Source organism: Primulina eburnea, chromosome 4 (genome assembly GCF_022965805.1).
Source record: "Primulina eburnea isolate SZY01 chromosome 4, ASM2296580v1, whole genome shotgun sequence".
Lineage (NCBI taxonomy): Eukaryota > Viridiplantae > Streptophyta > Magnoliopsida > Lamiales > Gesneriaceae > Primulina > Primulina eburnea.
In genome coordinates, this window is record NC_133104.1 from 4,219,000 (window position 1) to 4,239,748 (window position 20,749).

At 35.1% G+C, this 20,749-nt stretch overlaps 1 protein-coding gene across 2 annotated transcripts; it reads left to right on the top strand.

Annotated features, from left to right (window-relative positions):
- The first annotated feature begins 10,436 nt into the window (after positions 1–10,436).
- Positions 10,437–13,786, top strand: LOC140830694 (phosphate metabolism protein 8-like). Of its 2 annotated transcripts, XM_073194123.1 has the most exons (8): positions 10,442–10,668; positions 10,809–10,874; positions 10,986–11,083; positions 11,171–11,208; positions 11,692–11,779; positions 11,856–12,065; positions 12,160–12,225; positions 13,456–13,786. In XM_073194123.1, the coding sequence occupies exons 1-8, from the start codon at positions 10,608–10,610 to the stop codon at positions 13,606–13,608; spliced, it is 780 nt and encodes a 259-aa protein (XP_073050224.1). In that variant the 5' UTR covers positions 10,442–10,607; the 3' UTR covers positions 13,609–13,786. The 2 variants fall into 2 exon arrangements, with proteins under 2 accessions (XP_073050225.1, XP_073050224.1); XM_073194124.1 differs by lacking the exon at positions 12,160–12,225 and having other exon boundaries at positions 10,437–10,668.
- Positions 13,787–20,749: the final 6,963 nt, after the last annotated feature.

The following is a 20,749-nucleotide window of genomic DNA, read 5'->3' on the forward strand; positions in this document are numbered from 1 at the left end:
CAGCGTGGTAAGGCTATTCTTTCTTCTAGACCTCCGAGTACTTTGAGGCCTCGATCTCAGTCGTTCAAGAAATCTGGTTCGTCTTCTTCTGGATCTAGATCTCGATCTAGCGGTGTTTTCCGCTTTGGTAAGAAGAAGGAGTCTTGTGCGCATTGTGGGAAGAACCATCCATCGGAGCAATGCCGAGTAGCCGCAGGAGCTTGTTATCAGTGCGGAGAGATGGGGCATATTAAGAAGAATTGTCCTCAGTTGCGAGGTGGAGCAGGATCTGGTTCTGGATCTCAGGCGACTGTTCAGCAGAGGAGGCAGGGTCAGGCAGTGGGTAGTTCGAATCTTCGACCTCGTGCCCAAGGTCAAGTTTTTGCGTTGAACCAGGATCAGGCTGCAGACGAGACCGAGAGAGTCATAGCAGGTACTTTTTGTTTATGCGGTATTCCTGCTTTTGTTCTTATAGATACCGGAGCATCTCATTCATTCATTTCTGCACGATTCGTTAAACGTCATAAGTTACCGTATGTTTCTCTAGACGTCATTCTTTCTGTTTCTACCCCGATGGGTCATTCGGTTTTAGCCAAGCGTCTAGTAATGGGTTGTCCTTTAGATTTTGAGGGTAACGAGTTGACTGCGAATCTTATGATTCTAGAGATGGAAGATTTTGATTGTATTTTGGGTATAGACATTTTGACTACCTACCGAGCTACTGTGGATTGTTACCAGAAGCTTGTTCAGTTTCGTACGACTGAGAGCTCTAGTTGGTTTTTCTATGGTGAGGGAGCGCGACCTCCGATGCCAGTAGTATCTGCTCTGAAAGCCTGTCGTGCTTTAGAGGCGGGCGGGGAAGGCTACCTCATCTATGCAATTGATACGTCCACAGGTAGTGTTGGTATAGAGGATATTCCAGTGGTTTGTGAATTTCCTGATGTATTTCCAGAAGAGATTCCTGGTTTTCCTCCGGTTAGAGAGGTGGAGTTTGGCATTGAGTTAATGCCAGGGACTGCACCGATTTCTCGTGCCCCCTATCGTCTGGCTCCGTCAGAGATGAGAGAGCTGAAGCAGCAATTGCAGGATCTTCTTGATAAGGGTTATATTCGCCCGAGTGTTTCGCCTTGGGGAGCTCCAGTCTTGTTTGTCAAGAAGAAGGATGGATCGATGCGGTTGTGCATTGATTATCGCCAGCTGAATCGGGTGACGATCAAAAACAAGTACCCATTACCCCGTATTGATGACTTGTTCGATCAGCTTCAGGGTACTTCTGTTTACTCCAAGATCGACTTGCGATCAGGTTATCATCAGATGAGAGTCAGAGATGATGATATTTCCAAGACTGCATTTCGTACTCGTTATGGGCATTACGAGTTTCTAGTTATGCCATTCGGATTGACGAATGCGCCAGCGGTGTTCATGAATCTGATGAACCGAGTCTTCCGAGATTTTCTGGATCAGTTTGTGGTGGTTTTCATTGACGATATCTTGATCTATTCTCATAGTGTGGAAGAGCATGTCCGGCACTTGAGGATTGTGTTGCAGATTCTTCGCGAGAAGCAATTGTATGCTAAGCTGAGTAAGTGCGAGTTCTGGATTGATCGTGTAGTATTCCTTGGTCATGTGATTTCCAAGGAAGGAATTTCTGTGGATCCCAGCAAGATTGAGGCAGTGCTAAATTGGTCACGACCTACGACGGTGGCTGAGATCCGTAGTTTTCTAGGTCTAGCAGGGTATTATCGTCGCTTCATCGTGAATTTCTCCCAGGTAGCTAGACCTTTGACGCAACTTACTCGGAAGGATGTTCCATTTGAGTGGTCATCTGAGTGCGAAGATAGTTTCAGAGAGCTTCGTCGACTTCTGACTTCTGCACCTGTTTTGGCGTTACCGTCAGGATCTGATGGTTTCAGTGTTTACACCGATGCCTCTTCTCAAGGCTTAGGGTGTGTGTTGACGCAAAACGGTCATGTGATTGCTTATGCTTCCAGACAGCTGAAATCTCACGAGGAGAAGTATCCTACTCATGATCTAGAGTTGGCAGCTATTGTGTTCGCGCTGAAGATTTGGCGTCATTACTTGTACGGGGTTAAGTTTGAAATCTTTACTGATCATAAGAGTCTGAAATATCTGTTCACTCAGGCTGAGTTGAACATGAGGCAACGTCGTTGGATGGATTTGCTGAAAGATTATGACTGCGAGATCAAGTACCATCCAGGATCTGCAAATCTCACAGCTGATGCTCTTAGTCGCAAAGTGAGAGTTTCTGCACTTCAGATCAGTGCTATGATTAGTACTATTCAGGATTGTTGTTCGTTGGGATTTAATTTCAAACATCGGAAAGGTATGGAGAGCATTCGTGTTGCTACCATTTTATCTGAGCCAGCCTTGTTCGCTCGGATTCGAGATGCTCAGATGTCTGATCTCAAGACTCAGAGATTAGCTCGGTTAGCGGGTGGAGATAGCGGTTTCCATTATCAGTCTAATGGTCTTCTGTGTTTGTCTAATCGAGTTGTAGTACCAGAAGATGATAATTTGAGGGAGGAGATCTTATCTCATGCTCATCGAAGTAAGTTGAGTATTCATCCAGGAAGTAATAAGATGTATAAAGACTTGAGGACACGATTTTGGTGGAAAGGGATGAAGCGCAGTGTTTATCAGTTTGTTTCCAAGTGTCTTGTTTGTCAACAGGTTAAGGCAGAGCACCGTCGACCTGGAGGATTATTGTTGAATCTACCTATTCCTGAATGGAAGTGGGAGCATATCGCGATGGATTTCATTACTCACTTGCCATTATCGTCGAGGAATAGTGACGCTATTTGGGTAGTGGTGGATCGACTCACCAAGTCTGCTCATTTTCTGTCTTATAACCGGGATTTCACTTTCGATCGTATGGCTCGATTGTACATTCAGGAGATTGTACGTTTGCATGGAGTGCCTGTCAGTATTGTCAGTGACAGAGATCCTCGTTTTACCTCACGGTTTTGGGGTAGTTTCCAGTCAGTTTTGGGTACTACACTGAGTCTGAGTACTGCTTATCATCCGGAGACTGACGGTCAGTCAGAGAGGACTATCCGTACGCTTGAGGATATGTTGCGAGCCTGTGTTATGGATTTCGGAACCGCTTGGCAGGATCATTTGCCTTTGATTGAGTTCGCGTACAACAACAGCTACCATCGTAGTATTGGTATGGCACCATTTGAGGCGTTGTATGGGCGACGTTGTCGTACTCCTTTATTCTGGGACGAAGTTGGTGAACGACATGTTGAGGGACCGGAGTTAGTCCAGCAGGCTATTGATAAAGTTGCAGTAATCAAGAAGAGGATTAAGATTGCCCAGGATCGACAGGCTAGTTATGCGAACACCAAGCGGCGACCTCTTTGTTTTCAGCCAGGTGAGAAAGTGTTTCTCCGAGTTTCGCCTTTTCGCAGGATTTTGAGATTTGGTCTCAAGGGTAAGCTATCTCCGAGATTCATTGGTCCTTTTGAGATTCTAGAATGTGTGGGAGATTTAGCTTACAGGTTAGCATTACCTCCGTATTTGTCCGGTATTCATGATGTGTTCCACGTATCTTTGTTGAGACGATACGTAGCAGATGAGTCTCACATCTTGCATCCCTCTGAAGTTCAACTTGAATCAGATTTGTCTTACGTGGAGCGACCAGTTCAGATTCTCGATCGCAAAGACAAGGTGTTGCGGAATAAGATCATTCCTCTTGTCTTAGTACAGTGGCAGCGCAGAGGCACTGAAGAAGCCACTTGGGAGTTAGAGAGTCGTATGCGTTCAGAACATCCAGAGCTCTTTTGAGTTTTGCTTTGTATATGTTTGTGTTTTTCAATTGTAATCGAGATATCAGTTGTATTCAACAACAATTGAGATATAATAGCGATGTTGTTATTTCGTTTTGTTCATTCTCTAAGCCTGATTTCGAGGACGAAATCTTTTAAGGGGGGGAGAATGTAGTAGCCCGAATGCCGAATTGGGTAATTAACGGATTAATGGTGATTAATCATGATCGGAAGGTCCGAAGATGGTTCGGAAGCACCGAAGAGTTCGGAAGGTCCGAAGTGAGTTCGGTGGATCCGATCATGAGGTGTCAAGAGCAGCTGGACACGTGCATGTTCGGACGGTCCGAAGTGTATGATCGGAGGATCCGATCATGAGCTGTCAAGAGCCAGTGGACACGTAGCGTTCGGACGTTCCGAAGTGGTGTTCGGAGGATCCGAACATGGCCTATAAATAGTGGTCGGATTTCCTCATTTTGACTCGCCAATTCAGAGAATCCCATAGCATTTCAGTCGTTTCTGACAGGTTCTAGTCGTGTTCCGAGATTTGGGCACTAGCGGGGAGCTGCTGGTCTTGTAGCAGAGCTGTGCTCTAGTTGGGAGCTAGCGGCATCAGCGGGCTAGCGACGGACGAAGGTTTGGAATTTTATCAGTATTTATCTCAGGATTATCTAGTTAAGTCTGGTAGATAAGTTTAGTGATGGTTTTCACTTGATGAATAGGCTTGGATTAGACCTGTTGTCTGGTTGTTCCAGTGGATTAGGATTGCTGTGATAGAGGTACGAAAGTACTATCCGAGATATCCTGGTTGAGTATACATTCATATATGTGTTGCATGATTATGTGGTGCATTGATATATGTCATATGATGCATGCTATTATGTCACGTTTATTACTGCACGTTGCATTTCATGTTGAGCCGTATCTCCTTCGAGATAGCCTTTGCTGTTGAGCTGTATCTCTTTCGAGATAAGCTATATCTTGGGGCCGCTCAGCCCTGTCTTGTGGACGCATGGACACCGAGAGTACACAGTGGCCGACGGGTCGGGAGGGCTTCGGTGGTCCGGGACATTTTAGGTCCACGTCTGTCTTGTAGTGGATGCAGTGACCCAGAGGTTGGACCGCGCGGCACTATCCACTTGGCGCCTCTAGACTGAGCATTGTTGAGATCCTTTTGTGATTCCTGTTTCTTGACTACCCCGGTATCATGATCATAGCATGTGCATTTCATATAGGTCTGTATACTCATACTTTTGTACTGGGCGTTCTTATCGCTCACGTCCTCGGTTTTGTTTATCTTGGACACCCCATTCTCTCGGGGCAGGTCTCAGGTTGGATGGTTCCGGAGGAGCAGGAGGAGGACGTTGAGTAGCCGGTTGGTTTAGTTTCGGTATCATTTGATTCGATATGGTTGTACCAGATATTCTTTACCTTATTTTGAGTTGTTCTAGAGTTCGTTTGGGTTGTATAACTATCATTTGTTAGTTGTTTCCGCTATTATCTCTGATTAGTAATTATTAAGTTAATTGCATGCTTAGTTTTCAATTAGTAGGTGATTCTGGAACGGGTCACTACATCCACAGAAGCAGAGTACAGAGCTTTGGCCACTACAACAAGTGAAGTACTGTGGCTTACTCAATTACTAAAGGATCTTCACATCACTATATCAGCACCAGCAACCATCTTTTGTGATAATCGATCCGCCATTCACCTTGCCAACAATCCTATGTTCCACGAACGCACCAAGCATATTGAGATTGATTGTCACTTCATTCGTGACAAAATCAAAGACGGCTCCATCAAACTTCTACCTATTCGTTCACAGCTCCAGCTTGCGGACATGTTCACCAAGCCTCTCTCCTTGCCTACTCTTTCCCATTTAATGTCCAAGATGTCTGTACAAAACATTTACAGTCCATCTTGAGGGGCGGCTATTAGAGTCAGTTAACATTTTGTTAATCAGTAGCTACACTGGTAGTTAGATGGTCGGTAGTTACACTGGTAGTTAGATAGCTTACTTGAATGTAAACACAGAACATATAAGAACAAGAGAAGAAATGAAAATATTCAGTTTTTCCGCTATTCATTCACCAACTGCAATAGCTTGTGAGTTTCTCTAAGTCTTTCAACTTAATTTTCTGGGAAAATGTATTTTTTTTAAAAAAAAAAAATAATTCAAAGATGAATCTCACATTTGGGATTTTATACTGTTAACGATTTTGAAATTATTCTTCAAATGTTTCGATATATTTGAATCTTAAAGGTAAATTATAAAATGAGTATACGAAGTATTCGAGCATAAGAATAAATTCCTAATTGAAATGAAAGTAAAACTAAATATTATATACTAAAAAAAATATTTAAGTTTGAATTACCAGACACCAACGTTATTTTATGTAATTGATTATTAATATTAGTAAGTAATAAGTTATTAAAATTATTGATGTAATATAATGAATATATTCAATTTTAGATATTTATATAAAATTTTATTATATCAAAAAATGATTATATCAATTGAGATATAATGTTTAAATAAGAATAATAATTTTCTATCGTTAAATTGACTTTATTTTATGTTTATCCTTGTTTTTTTGGTAGTTTAACGAATAGTCGCCCCTCCAACAAGAAAAGGTATAAAATGGAAGCTTCTAGAAATGTTATTAATCAAAAAAAATTATTTAAAAATTAATATAATATTTTGTTTATCAAAATTTTAAATAATAAATAAATATTTTTCAAAAATCAAAATTTTTGTCATTTATTAGATAAATAAATTTTTATTAAAAATTTTAATTATTTTTTAAAACATGTTAAAAATATATATATTGAAATTATAATTAAGATACATAATAATAAGTAGTAAAAGATTTATATGCGTTGTATGTATTATTTTTATTTTTAATTTGATCAAATAATACTAAACAATAACACGAAATTATTTTCAATATAAAAGATTTATTCGATTTAAAAAGGAAGTTTTGTTTAGATTTTTTCTATGTAAAATATGGAGTGACTTGATTAGGTTTTGAGTAGGGTAACAAGAGTAATTATGAAATTAAATATTTTGATGTCTTACTCTAAAGGTCTCAAACTTAATAATATAGATAATATCAATTTACAGACAATCAATATATCAAAATTAATGACGAAACTCTTTTAAAATTTGGAAAATATAATATTATATAAAAAATTATATTTTATTTAATATGATAGGAGAGTAGTGATAACTAAATAATTAAAAATAACACAAAAATTAAAATCATGATCGAAATTAAATAAAATAATATAATTAATATAAATATTTAGGTAGTTTCTATTTTCATGATACGTCAAATTCAAATTCCAAATACTTACTATAAATGTGATATACAATGGATCCAAAGATCTGAAAATGCAATTTACCAGGAAGGCCGACCACGATTTCTGGGAACTGTCGAATCAAAATTGGAAACGTTTTTAAAAATCAAACACGTCTTTTCGTTGCAATTCCAAAACTCGAACGGGAACATGGAACCGTAGCAACCTTATATAAATTAGTCCAAAATTTTAAGATTTTGTACTATACATATGCACCGTACGTAAATTATGTAATTAAATTATTTCATCTATAAATACCCCTTAGTGTTAATTTTTAAAATAAAAACAAAAAATATAATAACCTTTTATAATATAATTGTTGAACAAATTAGTTTAAGTGCTTCATATATTGTTTCATTATATTCTTTTTATCCATTAAAAATTAAAATAATAATTTTTTCAACGGGAAATTTGGCTTCAGTCCCCAGCCGCCTTTTTTCTTTGTTTTCAGTCCCTAGGTACTTTTTTAGTACCACATTTCCACATGAAGTGTACCACATTTCCACATGAAGTGTACCACATTTTGTATGAAATAGTACCACAATTTTGTGGGTAGGGAGTGAATGCAAAGAAATATTATGATTGGGGATTTTTAAATAACTTCCCCTTTTTTCAAATGCCTTTACTAACGGTATCGTTTTTCTTCTTACTATCGTTCATATTTTTGTGGGTGAATGATGAGTTCCCTTCTTAGCTATAAATCTTGTAACAAATTATTTATCTCGATTAATTTACAAGTTTTTCAAAAAAAAAAAAAACCTTAAAAAATTATAAATTTTTGTTCGAATAGGTTCAAACCGTTACCGAGTTTGTCCAAGTAAAAAATTTTCTTTGTCCACCATATATTATTAATTAGTGAATTTCCCGAGGAACTCAAAATATAAATTTATTACAGTATCCTCCAATAGTGTTAAACGTCATGGAATAATAATGCGAGAAGCATAGTTTGAAATTATAAAGATAATAATTATTGAAAATAATCTAATATAAAAATAAAAAATAAAAAATGGTTGTTAATATAATATTTGATTGATTAAAGTTGAGCTAAAATAATAAATTATTATTCTGATTTTTTTAGTAATTAATAAAATGGTAATAATATTATTTATTAAGAGTAATATTGTAATTTAAATTCAATTATTTGATTAATGTAAGATAAATAATTAATGATTTGATTGATATAAAATATATAATTAGTAGATATATAAATAATATGATCAAGTAAACATTTGATTGAATACGATTAATTATCAATTTCAGAGTAAGTTTTTTGTTAGACAGACAGTCAACTTTGCTCATATTTATAATAAAAAAAGTAATGCATAAAAATAAAAAAAATTCATAAGTGGCTGAATAGAATATTTGTCTTATGAAATTGATTCTTGAGACCGTCTCACATAGGGATATATTCGAGTGAAGCCGAGCCGAACTCTTGAATGTTTGAGCTTGGTTCATTTATAATCGAGCCGAGCTCGAGCTTTATTTAACGAATATATGCATGGCTCACGAGCTTATTCAAACCTTTATCGAGCCTAAATAAGCTTAATAAATATGAATTATACATTTAAATTTTCATTAAATTAATTAAAAAATAAATTATATATTTAAAGAAAAATTTATTATTCTTATTAAAATTTGTAAATTTATTATAATAAATAAATTTAATATATTTTTTTATGTATTTCATAAATAATATGCAAAATCAATAAATCAAAACTATTATTTTTCATTTAAAAGATTATTCATGAACTTACCAACGAACATGTTCACGAGCTTACGAGCCGAATACTATAAAGCTTGAGTTTAGCTTGTTTATCTTAACGAGCCTCATTAAATGAGCTCAAACGAGCTTTTATCGAATCGAGCTTCGAATAGCTCACAAACGATTTGGTTCGTTTACATCTCTACTCTCATAAGTGTTTTTGTGTAAATTAATAATGTACAACTTCAAAAGTACTTGTCTTGGCATGTTTTATATTACACGGTAATTTCTATTAAATTAACGATAAAATAAAATTAAAAATTTCCGCGGCATTGTGAAATCGGATGGAAACTTGTAGGAGACATCAAAGAAAGATCGTGGTCCTAAAGTCAATTCCACGCTTCAAACATGGAAATTTAATTTAATTTAATTTAATATGTTAGGTAGCTAGCAAAGTACCACGTTTTTTTTATGTCTCATTTTTAATCAAATGTTGCAATAATCGAGTGTACAAATAAATATAACCAAATTTCAAGTTGATTTCATGGGATAATGAAATTATATTTTACGGATAATTAATAACAGAATTATTTTAGATCTTTTGGGATTGGACAAATTTGCTCTTCTTTAAAAGCTCAGATAATACCTAGAGCTTTAGTATTTGAAAAATCTCCAACTTTGTCAAATTTAACAAGTGTCGAATTGTTTTTGAATAAAAAAACTTTCAATTACTCTCAATTTGTTGACATCTAACATGGATGTTACAACTTGCTTTAAAACAAAGTTATTGGTTAAGTGACTATTCTCTAGATAATTTTTGGTGTGATTTAGTCGTTATCTTATATGGAAGAAAGATCTCACGCAGTGTTTGAATTGATAAAGCTTATCAACATTTTTTCGGTCGAAGAGTTTGTGAAAAGAGTGAGTCTCATGTGAGACCGTCTCACGGATCATAATCTGCGAGACGGGTCAACTCTACCAATATTCACGATAAAAAGTAATACTCTTAGCATAAAAAATGATACTTTTTCATGAGTGACCCAAATAAAAGATCCGTCTCACAAATAATACTCATGAGACCGTCTCACACAAATTTTTGCCTCGTGCAAATTAGAGTGATTTGTAGAATATTGCTTTTAATTTCTTTTCATGATTGTATATCGAAAAGTAGCGACCGCGAGTTACATCATCAAAAAAAATCTCACATTTAAGTCGAGATCTCGAGTTTGAATTTTAATTAGTTGTATTAAACATTGTCATGCACTTGCAATTTGTAAACATATTTATATAAACTTAACCTTGTCAAATACAATATTTTCTTTTCATTATTAGAAGAATATTTATATACCCTTTAATACATTTTTATCAAATAAAAGTAATATATTCATTCAAAGTAAAAATTTGTGTGAGATAGTTTCACGGATCAAATTTGTGAGACGGATCTTTTATTTGAGTCATTCATTAAAAAATATAATTTTTATGTTAAAAATATTACTTTTTATTGTAAATATAAATAGAGTTGACTCGTCTCACGAATTAATATTTGTAAAACGATGTCACATGAGACCCATAATTCATTCAATCACCATTTTTGCCGGCCGTCTCACTCCTTCCCTCCTATAAATAAACTGACTATCTTCTCTGAAAATCCTCCGTGTCTCATCAAACTCTCCATCGCCAACACTCAGAGTGCTTTCAATTCCAAATACGCAAATACCCAAAACCCATATTCCGAATTCTGTGAAATTTCCCATTTTCAGTAGTAATTTTTCTCCATTTCCATGGATTCTTCCTTGAACTCAGTCCTTGGCTCGGTTTCCCTTTTTGATTGTCTTCTTTTTGGTATATATTTGAACAACTTACTCAAGTTCATTTGTGATTACTGGTCGATGGAAAAATGTCGAATGTGACTCTGTTTTTCATGATTTTATAAGTTATTCTTGGAGGAAATTTAAATGTTTGTTTTCTATTTTTGTGACAAGATTTGGATGATACCCTGTATTCTTCCCACACTGGAATTGGAAAAGCTCTGAAACAAAACGTTCAAGGTTTTATAATGTTTTTGGTGTAAGCTTCAAAAAATTTAATTTTTCATGAAAAATAGCTGCAAAAAATATGAATTTCTTCAATGATTTCATATCTAAATCTGGGTTTTGCAGATTTTCTTGTGGAGAAATGCGGATTCCCAGAATCTGAAGCGGTGAATGTTAACAGAGAGTTCTTCAGAACTTATGGAAGCTCACTGGCTGGCCTCCGAGTATTTAAGCTCAAATTCTTGATGTTGATTTATTCAGTTTTTTCGATTAATCAAATAATTTAGTTTTATTTTTCTATTTCTTTGCAGGCTTCGGGTTATGATATTAATCCAGATGAATATCACAGGTAACAGAAGGAATCATTTCTGGACTTGTAATAAATTTGAAATAAACTAGGTTGTATTTTATATATTTATTATTTATAATTAAATAATAAATAAAATTTTAAATTCATACATTAATTATTTATATATTAATTACACAAAATAAAATGAATTTTATGTTTAACATAAAATACTCAGTAAAAATATAAATGATGTATTTGAAATGTATGTTGTTATTTTTCTAAAGATTTATAGATCGAAATACAATTTTAAAGTGTATCTGTATTTATATTTTTTATTGGAGTGATTCTCATGTGAGATCGTCTCACGGATCCTAATATGTGAGATGAGTCAGCCTTACTCATATTCACAATAAAAAGTAATATTCTTAGCATAAAAAATAATACTTTTCATGGATGACCCAAATAAGAGATCGTCTCACAAATACGACCTGTAACACTGTCTCACACAAATTTTTGTCATTTACTGTTAATTTGTCTTATCAGCTACGTACACGGAAGATTGCCATATGATTCGATCAAACCGAACATTCTACTTCGTAACATTCTTGAAACGATCAAACAGCGAAAGATGGTGAGTAATCTTTTTTTTAAGCTGTCAAAAATCATGACTTAGCAAAATTTAATTAAAACCCGAAAATATTTTGCAGATTTTCACGAATTCGGACAGAGCTCATGCGATGAATGCTCTGGATCGCTTAGGAATAAGGGATTGCTTCGAAAAGATCATATGTTTCGAAACGATGAATCCAGATATATCGACATCTAGGCGTCCTGAGGAATTCCCAGTGCTGCTGAAGCCTTCAATGCAGGCTTTCAGGATCGCCATTGATGCAGCGGGGATTGAACCACGGCGAATGGTATACAGAAGATGCGTTTGATATTTTTGTGATGTTTAAAGGGATTTTGTTCAAATTTTTTACCTATTTTTATTTTTTCTGGTAATTTTTTCAGTTGTTTTTTGATGACAATGTGAAGAATGTTGCTGCTGGCAAGGCTATGGGTTTTAGTACTGTTTTGGTGAGTTTATAAGAATTTTTTCCCTTAGATGGATTAAATTTGGCCATGTGTTATGTGTAGAAAATAACACAATTATTTTTTTTTTATTTTTAAAATGGAAATGTTACCAATTTGGTGTACGTCCCACTTGATCCATGAGTCTCCTCGTGATTCCGGTTTCGTGTTTTTAATTCAAATTTGCCAAAAAAAATGCGGGGACAAGGGAATGGTTTGGTCATATTGTTTTTTTTTTTGTTGAAATTAATTCATGAACAGTATTCATCTTTATATTCGTTGTTGATGTGACATTTATCTATTGAACGTGACTGAAGCATATTAAATTTTACATCCACAATACGAGTAAAGTAACGGTGAGCAGTAGCTGAACTAGAAATATGGCTCTACCCAAACTAGAATTTTAAACTCTAAAATATTTTAATATTTTAAATTGATCAACTCGGTCTAATATCGTATTAATCAAAAACTATACAAAATTTCATATAATTTTTTTTTTTTAAAAAATGGGCCATCCAAGCACTGTGGCTTTGTCACTGTCGATGGATATAGAAATGTTAACAACTGGTGGGTAATATATCAAAACTATATATATTATTTTGTGTTTGTGACATGGCAAACATTTTTGTGAGACGGTCTCACGTGTCATATTTTGTGAGATGAATCTCTTATTTGGGTCATCCATGAAAAAATATTACTTTTATTGTGAATATCGGATAAAGATTCGTGAGACCGTCTCACAAAGACGTACTCTTGTAACATTACATATAAGTTATATATAAAATGTTGATTTGATTTGTTGGATTGGGAAGTGACTTTCTTATAAATAGTGTGTAAAAACAATGTGATAGAACCTAAAAATATCTGAGGATATTTTAAGCCAGGAAAAAAAGTTTCACCATCGATACCAAATTAATTACTCTTTTATAATAGAGTATTCATGTCCATTTTTTTGTGTTTGTGTAACTTTGAATATTGGGAATTTTTTTTTTTATGGACACATTACAAAATCCCATTCTGATTTTTATTTATGACAAAAACTTGTGTGAGACGGTCTACGGGTCGTATTTGTGAGACGATTCTCTTATTTGGGTCACCTATTAAAAAGTATTACTTTTTATGCTAAGAGTATTATTTTTTATTATGAATATGGATAAAGTTGACCCGTCTCACAAATTATGATCCGTGAGACGGTCTCACAAGAGACTTACTCTTTATTTATTTATTATTTAATAGGTTGGACAAGCAATAAAGAGCAAAGAAGCGGATTATGCGTTGGAAACAATAACCAATATGGTTAAACTGATTCCTGAAATATGGCAAAAAGAAGAGAGTGACAAAAGGATTGTGCCGACTAGAAGCGAAATGGACTTGGTTGTGGGGGCATAATAGTATTTGCATACATGTTGTCCGTGGACATGGTCCCTTGTTTCTCTGTACAATTTGTACATATATAATAAAGTTGGTAAGTGTGTATTTGTCCATGGTGACATTGTGTTTGCACATAATAAACAAATTCACTTGTAATTGTTTTAACTTATCGTAGTCACATGTGTTGTTTGTTTCTCGCCTCGTTTCGGGTTTTCCTCGTTTCAGGTTTCCCTGCATTTGATGATATTTAGATATAAGACAACTCAAGATGGCCAAATGAAAAATCAATTTATGCGAATATGCAATTGATAGCGGGGTGGACGATCCGATAGAAGTAGGCCGTTTCGACATGTATATCGATGTATATGCATTCAAAAAGCCAAAAAAATAAAAAGAAATCAATTTTATAATATTAAAAAAAGTAAAATTTATGTAGATACCCACGAACCGTTAATTTTTCAAAACTTTATATAATCTTTAGTCTAAAAACTTGTTTCATGAAAAAGGCTTTCACTTACACTATATAACACCACATTTTTAGTTACTTTTTGAGTAAATAAGTCTTCGGAGTGGGAATCTGAATTAAGATAAGCACCGTCACTTTTGTCATCTTTCTTACATTATAAAAATCGATTTTGAAGACCATATTTGGTCACAAATATTGTTAATATGTCAAAAAATATTGTTCCAAATTATAATATATTATAAATACATTGTAATTATTTATATTCAGGTGTGAATGATTATTCTTTTTCAAGACATAACATTCCAATAACTAAATATTTAAATCTTGGCGTGTTGCTTATTTTGTAGGAAATATATTGTAATTATTTATATATAGGTGTGACCAATGGCGGAGCCACATGTATAAATACACAGGCTTTAGCCCGGGTAATCTATTTTTTGGATTAACATGATATTAGCCGAGATAGATGAATTTAAAATATTAAAAGATTTTAAAGTTTAAAATTCTAACTCGTACAGAGCCATATTCATGATTCCACCACTGGGTGTGACTGGTGATTCTTTCTCAAGACATAACGTTCCAATCACTAAATATTTAAATTGTGACGTGGTGCTTGTTTATGTAGGAAAATGTGACACAATAGTTTGAGTTAATTAAACATGCATGAGTGATAACAATATTGTGATGAGTAACTTCATAAGAATTTCTCGTACGTCAAACTGCTGATGTTGCTCCGTTTGATCTGGCGGGCCGTAAAAAAGTTATGTCTGATCTTAACAGATAATATTGTCTATGCTAGAGACAACGCCAATGGTAGGTAAAAGTAAGACTAATATCTAAAACATATGAAATTGCACTAGCAGATAGACATCCACTTCCTCATACTTATGGGCAACAGCTCAACCCATTAGCACCGAAGTAGGTGCACTCTGCGCTACCACGAGTATAAGAAATTAAAGTTGCGTATTGTTTAACAGTTGTAGCTTTTAACCTAGCAATAAGCGTTTGATCATAACAATTGGTATCAGAATGAGTGCATGTGTTCAATTATTCTTCTTGGGGGAAATGTTAAGTTAAACTTGCATGAGTGCAAATAATACTAGGATGAGTGATCTCTTGGGAAGTTCTTGTGTGTCAAGCTGTTGACGTTGTGTTGTTGGATCTGGTTGACTAGATGGACAGTAAAAGAGTGACCCTAGATTTTAACGGTAATATTGTCTCTCTTGAAAACATGACTGACAGGAAGAAATGATAATATTGATCTCTAAAAGATATGAAACGGCATCACCAGATACACATGCATCTCCTCGGACTCATGAGACTAACAGATTGAGCCATTAGTATCTAATTATGTGCATTCTATACTTTCACAAATATAACAAAATAAAGTGTCTTGATAAACATTTATCACTAAGTTCAATATTTATAACTTTTAACCTAACGATAAATGTTTGATCCTAATACAACATATTTTATTATATCGACAAACGATGTCTTCAAGTTTTGTGTTCCAATCTCTAATAAATTAATACGTGTGAAACCTCCTTTCTAATTGGATATGCAAGATCTCTATGTCAATGGCCGTGTCACTTTAATAAAATTAATTGGATATGCAAGATCTCTACGTCAATAGTTATGTCACTTTAATAAAATTAATTCAATAAAAATATAACAAGAATATATTTTGATTCAAAATTGACATCTATTTATAATTTAAATTGGACGAACTAGGATATAAATAATTAATTTATTTTTATTGATTGTGTAGTTAAAATATAGGATCGAATACTTGTCGTTTTACCAAAAACTATAGCTGGTGGTAATCGTGTAACATACCGTACTTTTAAACATACTAAATTTGAGGAAAATATAAAATTTTCTTAAATAAAAAATTATCATTCAAAATGCCACATAATAAAAATGCTTGAACAAATATTTGAAATTGTAAACAACTTGCAACAAGTACTTGTTTAAAACATCATTTAGTAAATTCCTTAAAAATCAGAGTAAATGAAACAACATGCATAAAAATCCTTAAAACTAAGGACGGTCCTCGAGTTAGTCCATTGCGCAGTCCGAGTTAGCTCACTGATCACCACCTCTCGTCTCCTCATACTCATCCTCACCTGCATCGATTAAGTCTAGTGAGTCTAAAGACTCAACATGTATAAACTGAGAATAACAAGTAACATATAATAAAACCATATGCATTTTAAAGTAGCACATACGTAACTTAACTTTGAACATACTTACATAAACATACTTACATAAGCATAGGCATGCCATCATTTCATAAACATTTTCTTAAACGTACTTGCATCATGCATACTTAAACATACATAGGCATCATCATTTTGCGTAGAGATATGTTTCAAAGCAAGTGGCCTGTAATACAAATGCTCCTGATCAGACTAAACCATAGTACTGGACTGGCAGGGATATCCACTACCACATACATAAGATCTCCGTTCATAATTTATCGGGTGATTGGCCCCTGGTCATACTTTATCGCTTTCCAATCTTGATCAAAACTCAGTCATACTTTATCGGGGTAGAGAGTTCATCGGTCACGTTCACTGACTTCCAAACACGTTCATAATTTGGTCACAAGACAATTAGAATACCTAAAAAATATAAAATATTTTCTTTGCACGTCGAACATACTAATACATTATGCATGTCTGCCCAAGACAAAATTTAAAAAAATTTCCTCAGAATGCATTGGTGCTCGGGCGGCACCGCTCGAGAACTTTGAAAACCGACACAATTGAGCAGTCACACGAGAATGATCATAACTCACTCATATCTTGTCCAAAAATTACGAATTTACTGTCAAATCGAAGATATCGAAAAGTACTACGTTTTATATGTTGAAAGTTTTTCAAGAAAATCGACCGAAAATTCACAGGATTCGAAATGACCGCATATTCGATTTTTGAGATCTAAAAAAATCGTTTAAACATCACAGTTTGAGCCGTCACACGAAAATAATCATAACTCACTCGTTTCTTATCCAAAAATTACGAATTTACTATCAAATCGAAGGTATAAAAAAGTACTACGTCGGAGTGGGCTAACCCGAGGACCGCCTTAATTTTAAGGATTTTTATGCATGTTGATTCATTTACTCTGATTTTTAAGTAATTTACTTTATGATATTTTAAACAAGTACTTGTTGCAAGTTGTTTACAATTTCAAATATTTGTTCAAGCATTTTTTATTATGTGGCATTTTGAATGATAATTTCTTATTTAAGAAAATGTTTTAATTTCGCATATTTTAAGTATGTTTAAAAGTACGGTACATTATAAATGGTGTAACTCAAATCTTTTAAACCGCAAAGCAGCTCAAGCACCACGGTTCGATCATTCTATTAAGTTCAGACAATTTTGCACCAAACAATTTCTCTCTCAATATTGCACTCATTGCAATCAATGAGAATCGAACTCGTGACTTAGTCACTGATACCAATTGTAGGATCGAGCATTTCCCGATTTTTATATATGTGAAAAATATTAAAATACATCAAATTTGGCATCCCATTGACTTCTCATATGATCTATGACACAGTGTAGTTGTGTCTGATTTATTTTATTTTTTTGAGTGTTTTTTTTTCCTGAAATGGTGGGAGAAATAGAGGATCGGATACCTAGAAAACAGATGAGGAGCTCATCGGTAATTCTAATAGTCGGATGACATCATGGTTCGCCGGAACGGCCGTTCCGGAACTGGAACGGTGACCGCCGTTCCAAAATTTCAGGGCAAATTGGTGAGTGTTTTGTAGCGCTGTTCTTCGACTTTTTAGCGGCGATTTAACGGCCATGCGGAACGGAACGGCCTTGCGGAACGTGAAATCCGAATTTTCAACTTTCACAAACTCTTGCTGCAATTAATCCTAACAGTGAAAATGATCCATCATTTTACGTTGATTCTGGGGCTACTGCGTATATGACAAATGATGCAGGTAAATTGTCATCCTTAAGATCTTATATGGGCAATGACATGATTTTTGTTGGTGATGGAAATGCCTTACCAATCTCTCATGTGGGTGATGCACATGTTTCTACCAAAGAAGGGAAGCTTAATTAAATGATGTACTTGTCGTTCACACAGTTAAAAAATAATCTGATATCTGTTGGAAAATTTGCATCAGATAATTATTGCACCTTTGAATTCACATCTTCTGATTTTATTGTTAAGGATCGAAACCAAAGGATAATTGCGAAGGGGCATAAAAGGGGACAGTTATATGCCTTGGATGAAGTTTTTCATGAAGCTTTGAGCGCAATAAGGAAAGGAGGTTCATCATCTACACTATGGCATCAACGATTAGGACATCCTAATTCAAAGTTACTATCTTTGTTAAAGGAGAAAAATGTCATTGATGTTTCTCATTGGATAGCTAAACCAAATGTATGCATTAGCTGTCAAATGGGAAAAAGTTGTAGACTCCCCTTTAAAACCAATAATAAGATCTCAAAGTTTCCCATTCAAAAATTACATTGTGATCCTTGGGGGCCAGCTCCTATAGCCTCAAATCAAGGTTTTCGATATTATGCGATTTTTGTTGATGACTTGAGCAGATTTACATGGTTATATCCATTAAAAAGGAAAACAGACTTTCTTGATTGCTTCATCAAATTTCAGAAACTTGTGGAGAATCAATTCGATCAAAGAATCAAAATTTTTCAATGTGATGGGGGAGGAGACTTCAATTCAAATATTTTTATCGATCATATTCAGAAGTGTGGAATCGAGTTGCATGTTTCTTGTCCTGGAACTCCCCAACAGAACGGTGTAGCGGAACGAAAACATCGACATATAGTTGAGACCGGACTTACGATGTTATTCCATGCAGATTTACCTTTATCTTTGTGGGTTGAAGTTTTCCTTACCGGTGTATATTTGATTAATCGTCTACCATCTTCAGTTTTGCAGAATCAAAGCCCTTATCACAAGCTTTATAACAGACATCCAGATTATAATGGTTTGCGGGTACTGGGATGCTTGTGTTTTCCTTCCTTGAGACATCAAGGTGGTTCGAAGTTTGTCAAGAAAACATACCCATGTGTTTTCATTGGATACAGTCCAATACACAAAGGGTATCGATGCCTAGAGCCAAAATCAAAACGAGTATACATTTCACGACATGTCATCTTTGATGAAGAAGCCTTCCCCTTCAAACCAACACAGTTGGTCCAAAAATCTCAAAAGTTTTCCTTGTCAGAATTTCCGAACTTGGATGAGTCGATTGACACGTTGGAAAAATTCTCAAATGAAGAAAAATCAGAAAAGGATAGTCCTCAATCCTTAATTGTTCCTAATTTTATGAACTGTTGTGACAATATCTCAAATGCAGATGTCGATGCTTCCTCATCAAATTCATTAACTACAGAAACTCATGACCCCTCTACACAATCACAAATTTTGCAGAATGACTATGAGCATGCTGAAAAAACTACGACCGAGCCCATGACGGAGTCATCATCCGAACAACCACGAGATATGGAATCTCAATCACCTCTCACTGAACATTCTGAAGAAAGTTCTCAAACCATCTCTCGGCCTATGAGACAACGCAAAACACCTTCATATTTGCAAGACTATGCAATTATTGCCACAAAAGACTCTCTTCCATCAGAACCAAACAGCCTCAAAGAAGCCTTAAAAGATCAACATTGGACAAGTGCTATGCAAGATGAACTTGATGCTCTCAAGTCAAATGGTACGTGGGACTTGGTTCCTAGTACCTTTGGAGTCAACATTGTTGGCTCAAAGTGGATCTATCGGATTAGAACAAAACAGGACAGAACAATTGATCGTTTCAAAGCCCGTTTAGTTGCAAAAGGCTTCACACAAGTCTCGGGTGTCGACTATGACGAAACATTCAGTCCAGTAGTTCGCCCGACCACCATACGGTTGGTGATTGCTCTTTCCTTGTCATTCAAATGGCAGATGAGGCAACTCGATGTTAAAAATGCCTTCCTGCATGGAAATCTTAAGGAAATTGTTTACATGGAACAACCACCAGGATTCATCGATTCCACAAAGAAAAATCATGTTTTCTTGCTTAAGAAGTCAATCTATGGATTGAAGCATGCACCTCGTGCTTGGTTTGACAGACTTTCTCAATATCTGCTTCAACTTGGCTTTTATTGTAGCAAATCTGATGCTTCGCTTTTTGTCTATCGTGCTAATGATATTATCACTATTATTCTCATATATGTAGATGATGTAATCCTTACAGGAAATAATGATGCATTTCTTCAAGGATTAGTTGATAAGTTGGGGCAAGAATTTGCTATCAAGGACCTCGGATTACTACATTATTTTCTTGGTGTTGAAGTGAATTTTTTTCCACGTGGTGTGTTCTTGTCACAGCAAAAGTATACTCATGACTTGCTTCACAAAACACAGATGCTTGAAAGTGTTGCCTTCTCTACACCCATTACGATAAAAGACAAAGCGCAGCCATCAGATTCAGAGCTTGTTAATGCGACTGATTTTCGAAGCATAGTCGGTGCACTACAATACCTCACCTTCACAAGGCCAGATATAATTTATGCAGTCAATAAGGTTGCTCAGTTTCTCAGCAGTCCTACACTAATTCATTTAAAGGCGGTAAAGCGTATTTTGAGGTACCTAAACGGTACACGAAACCTTGGTGTTCGATATATATCTCAGAGTCCTACA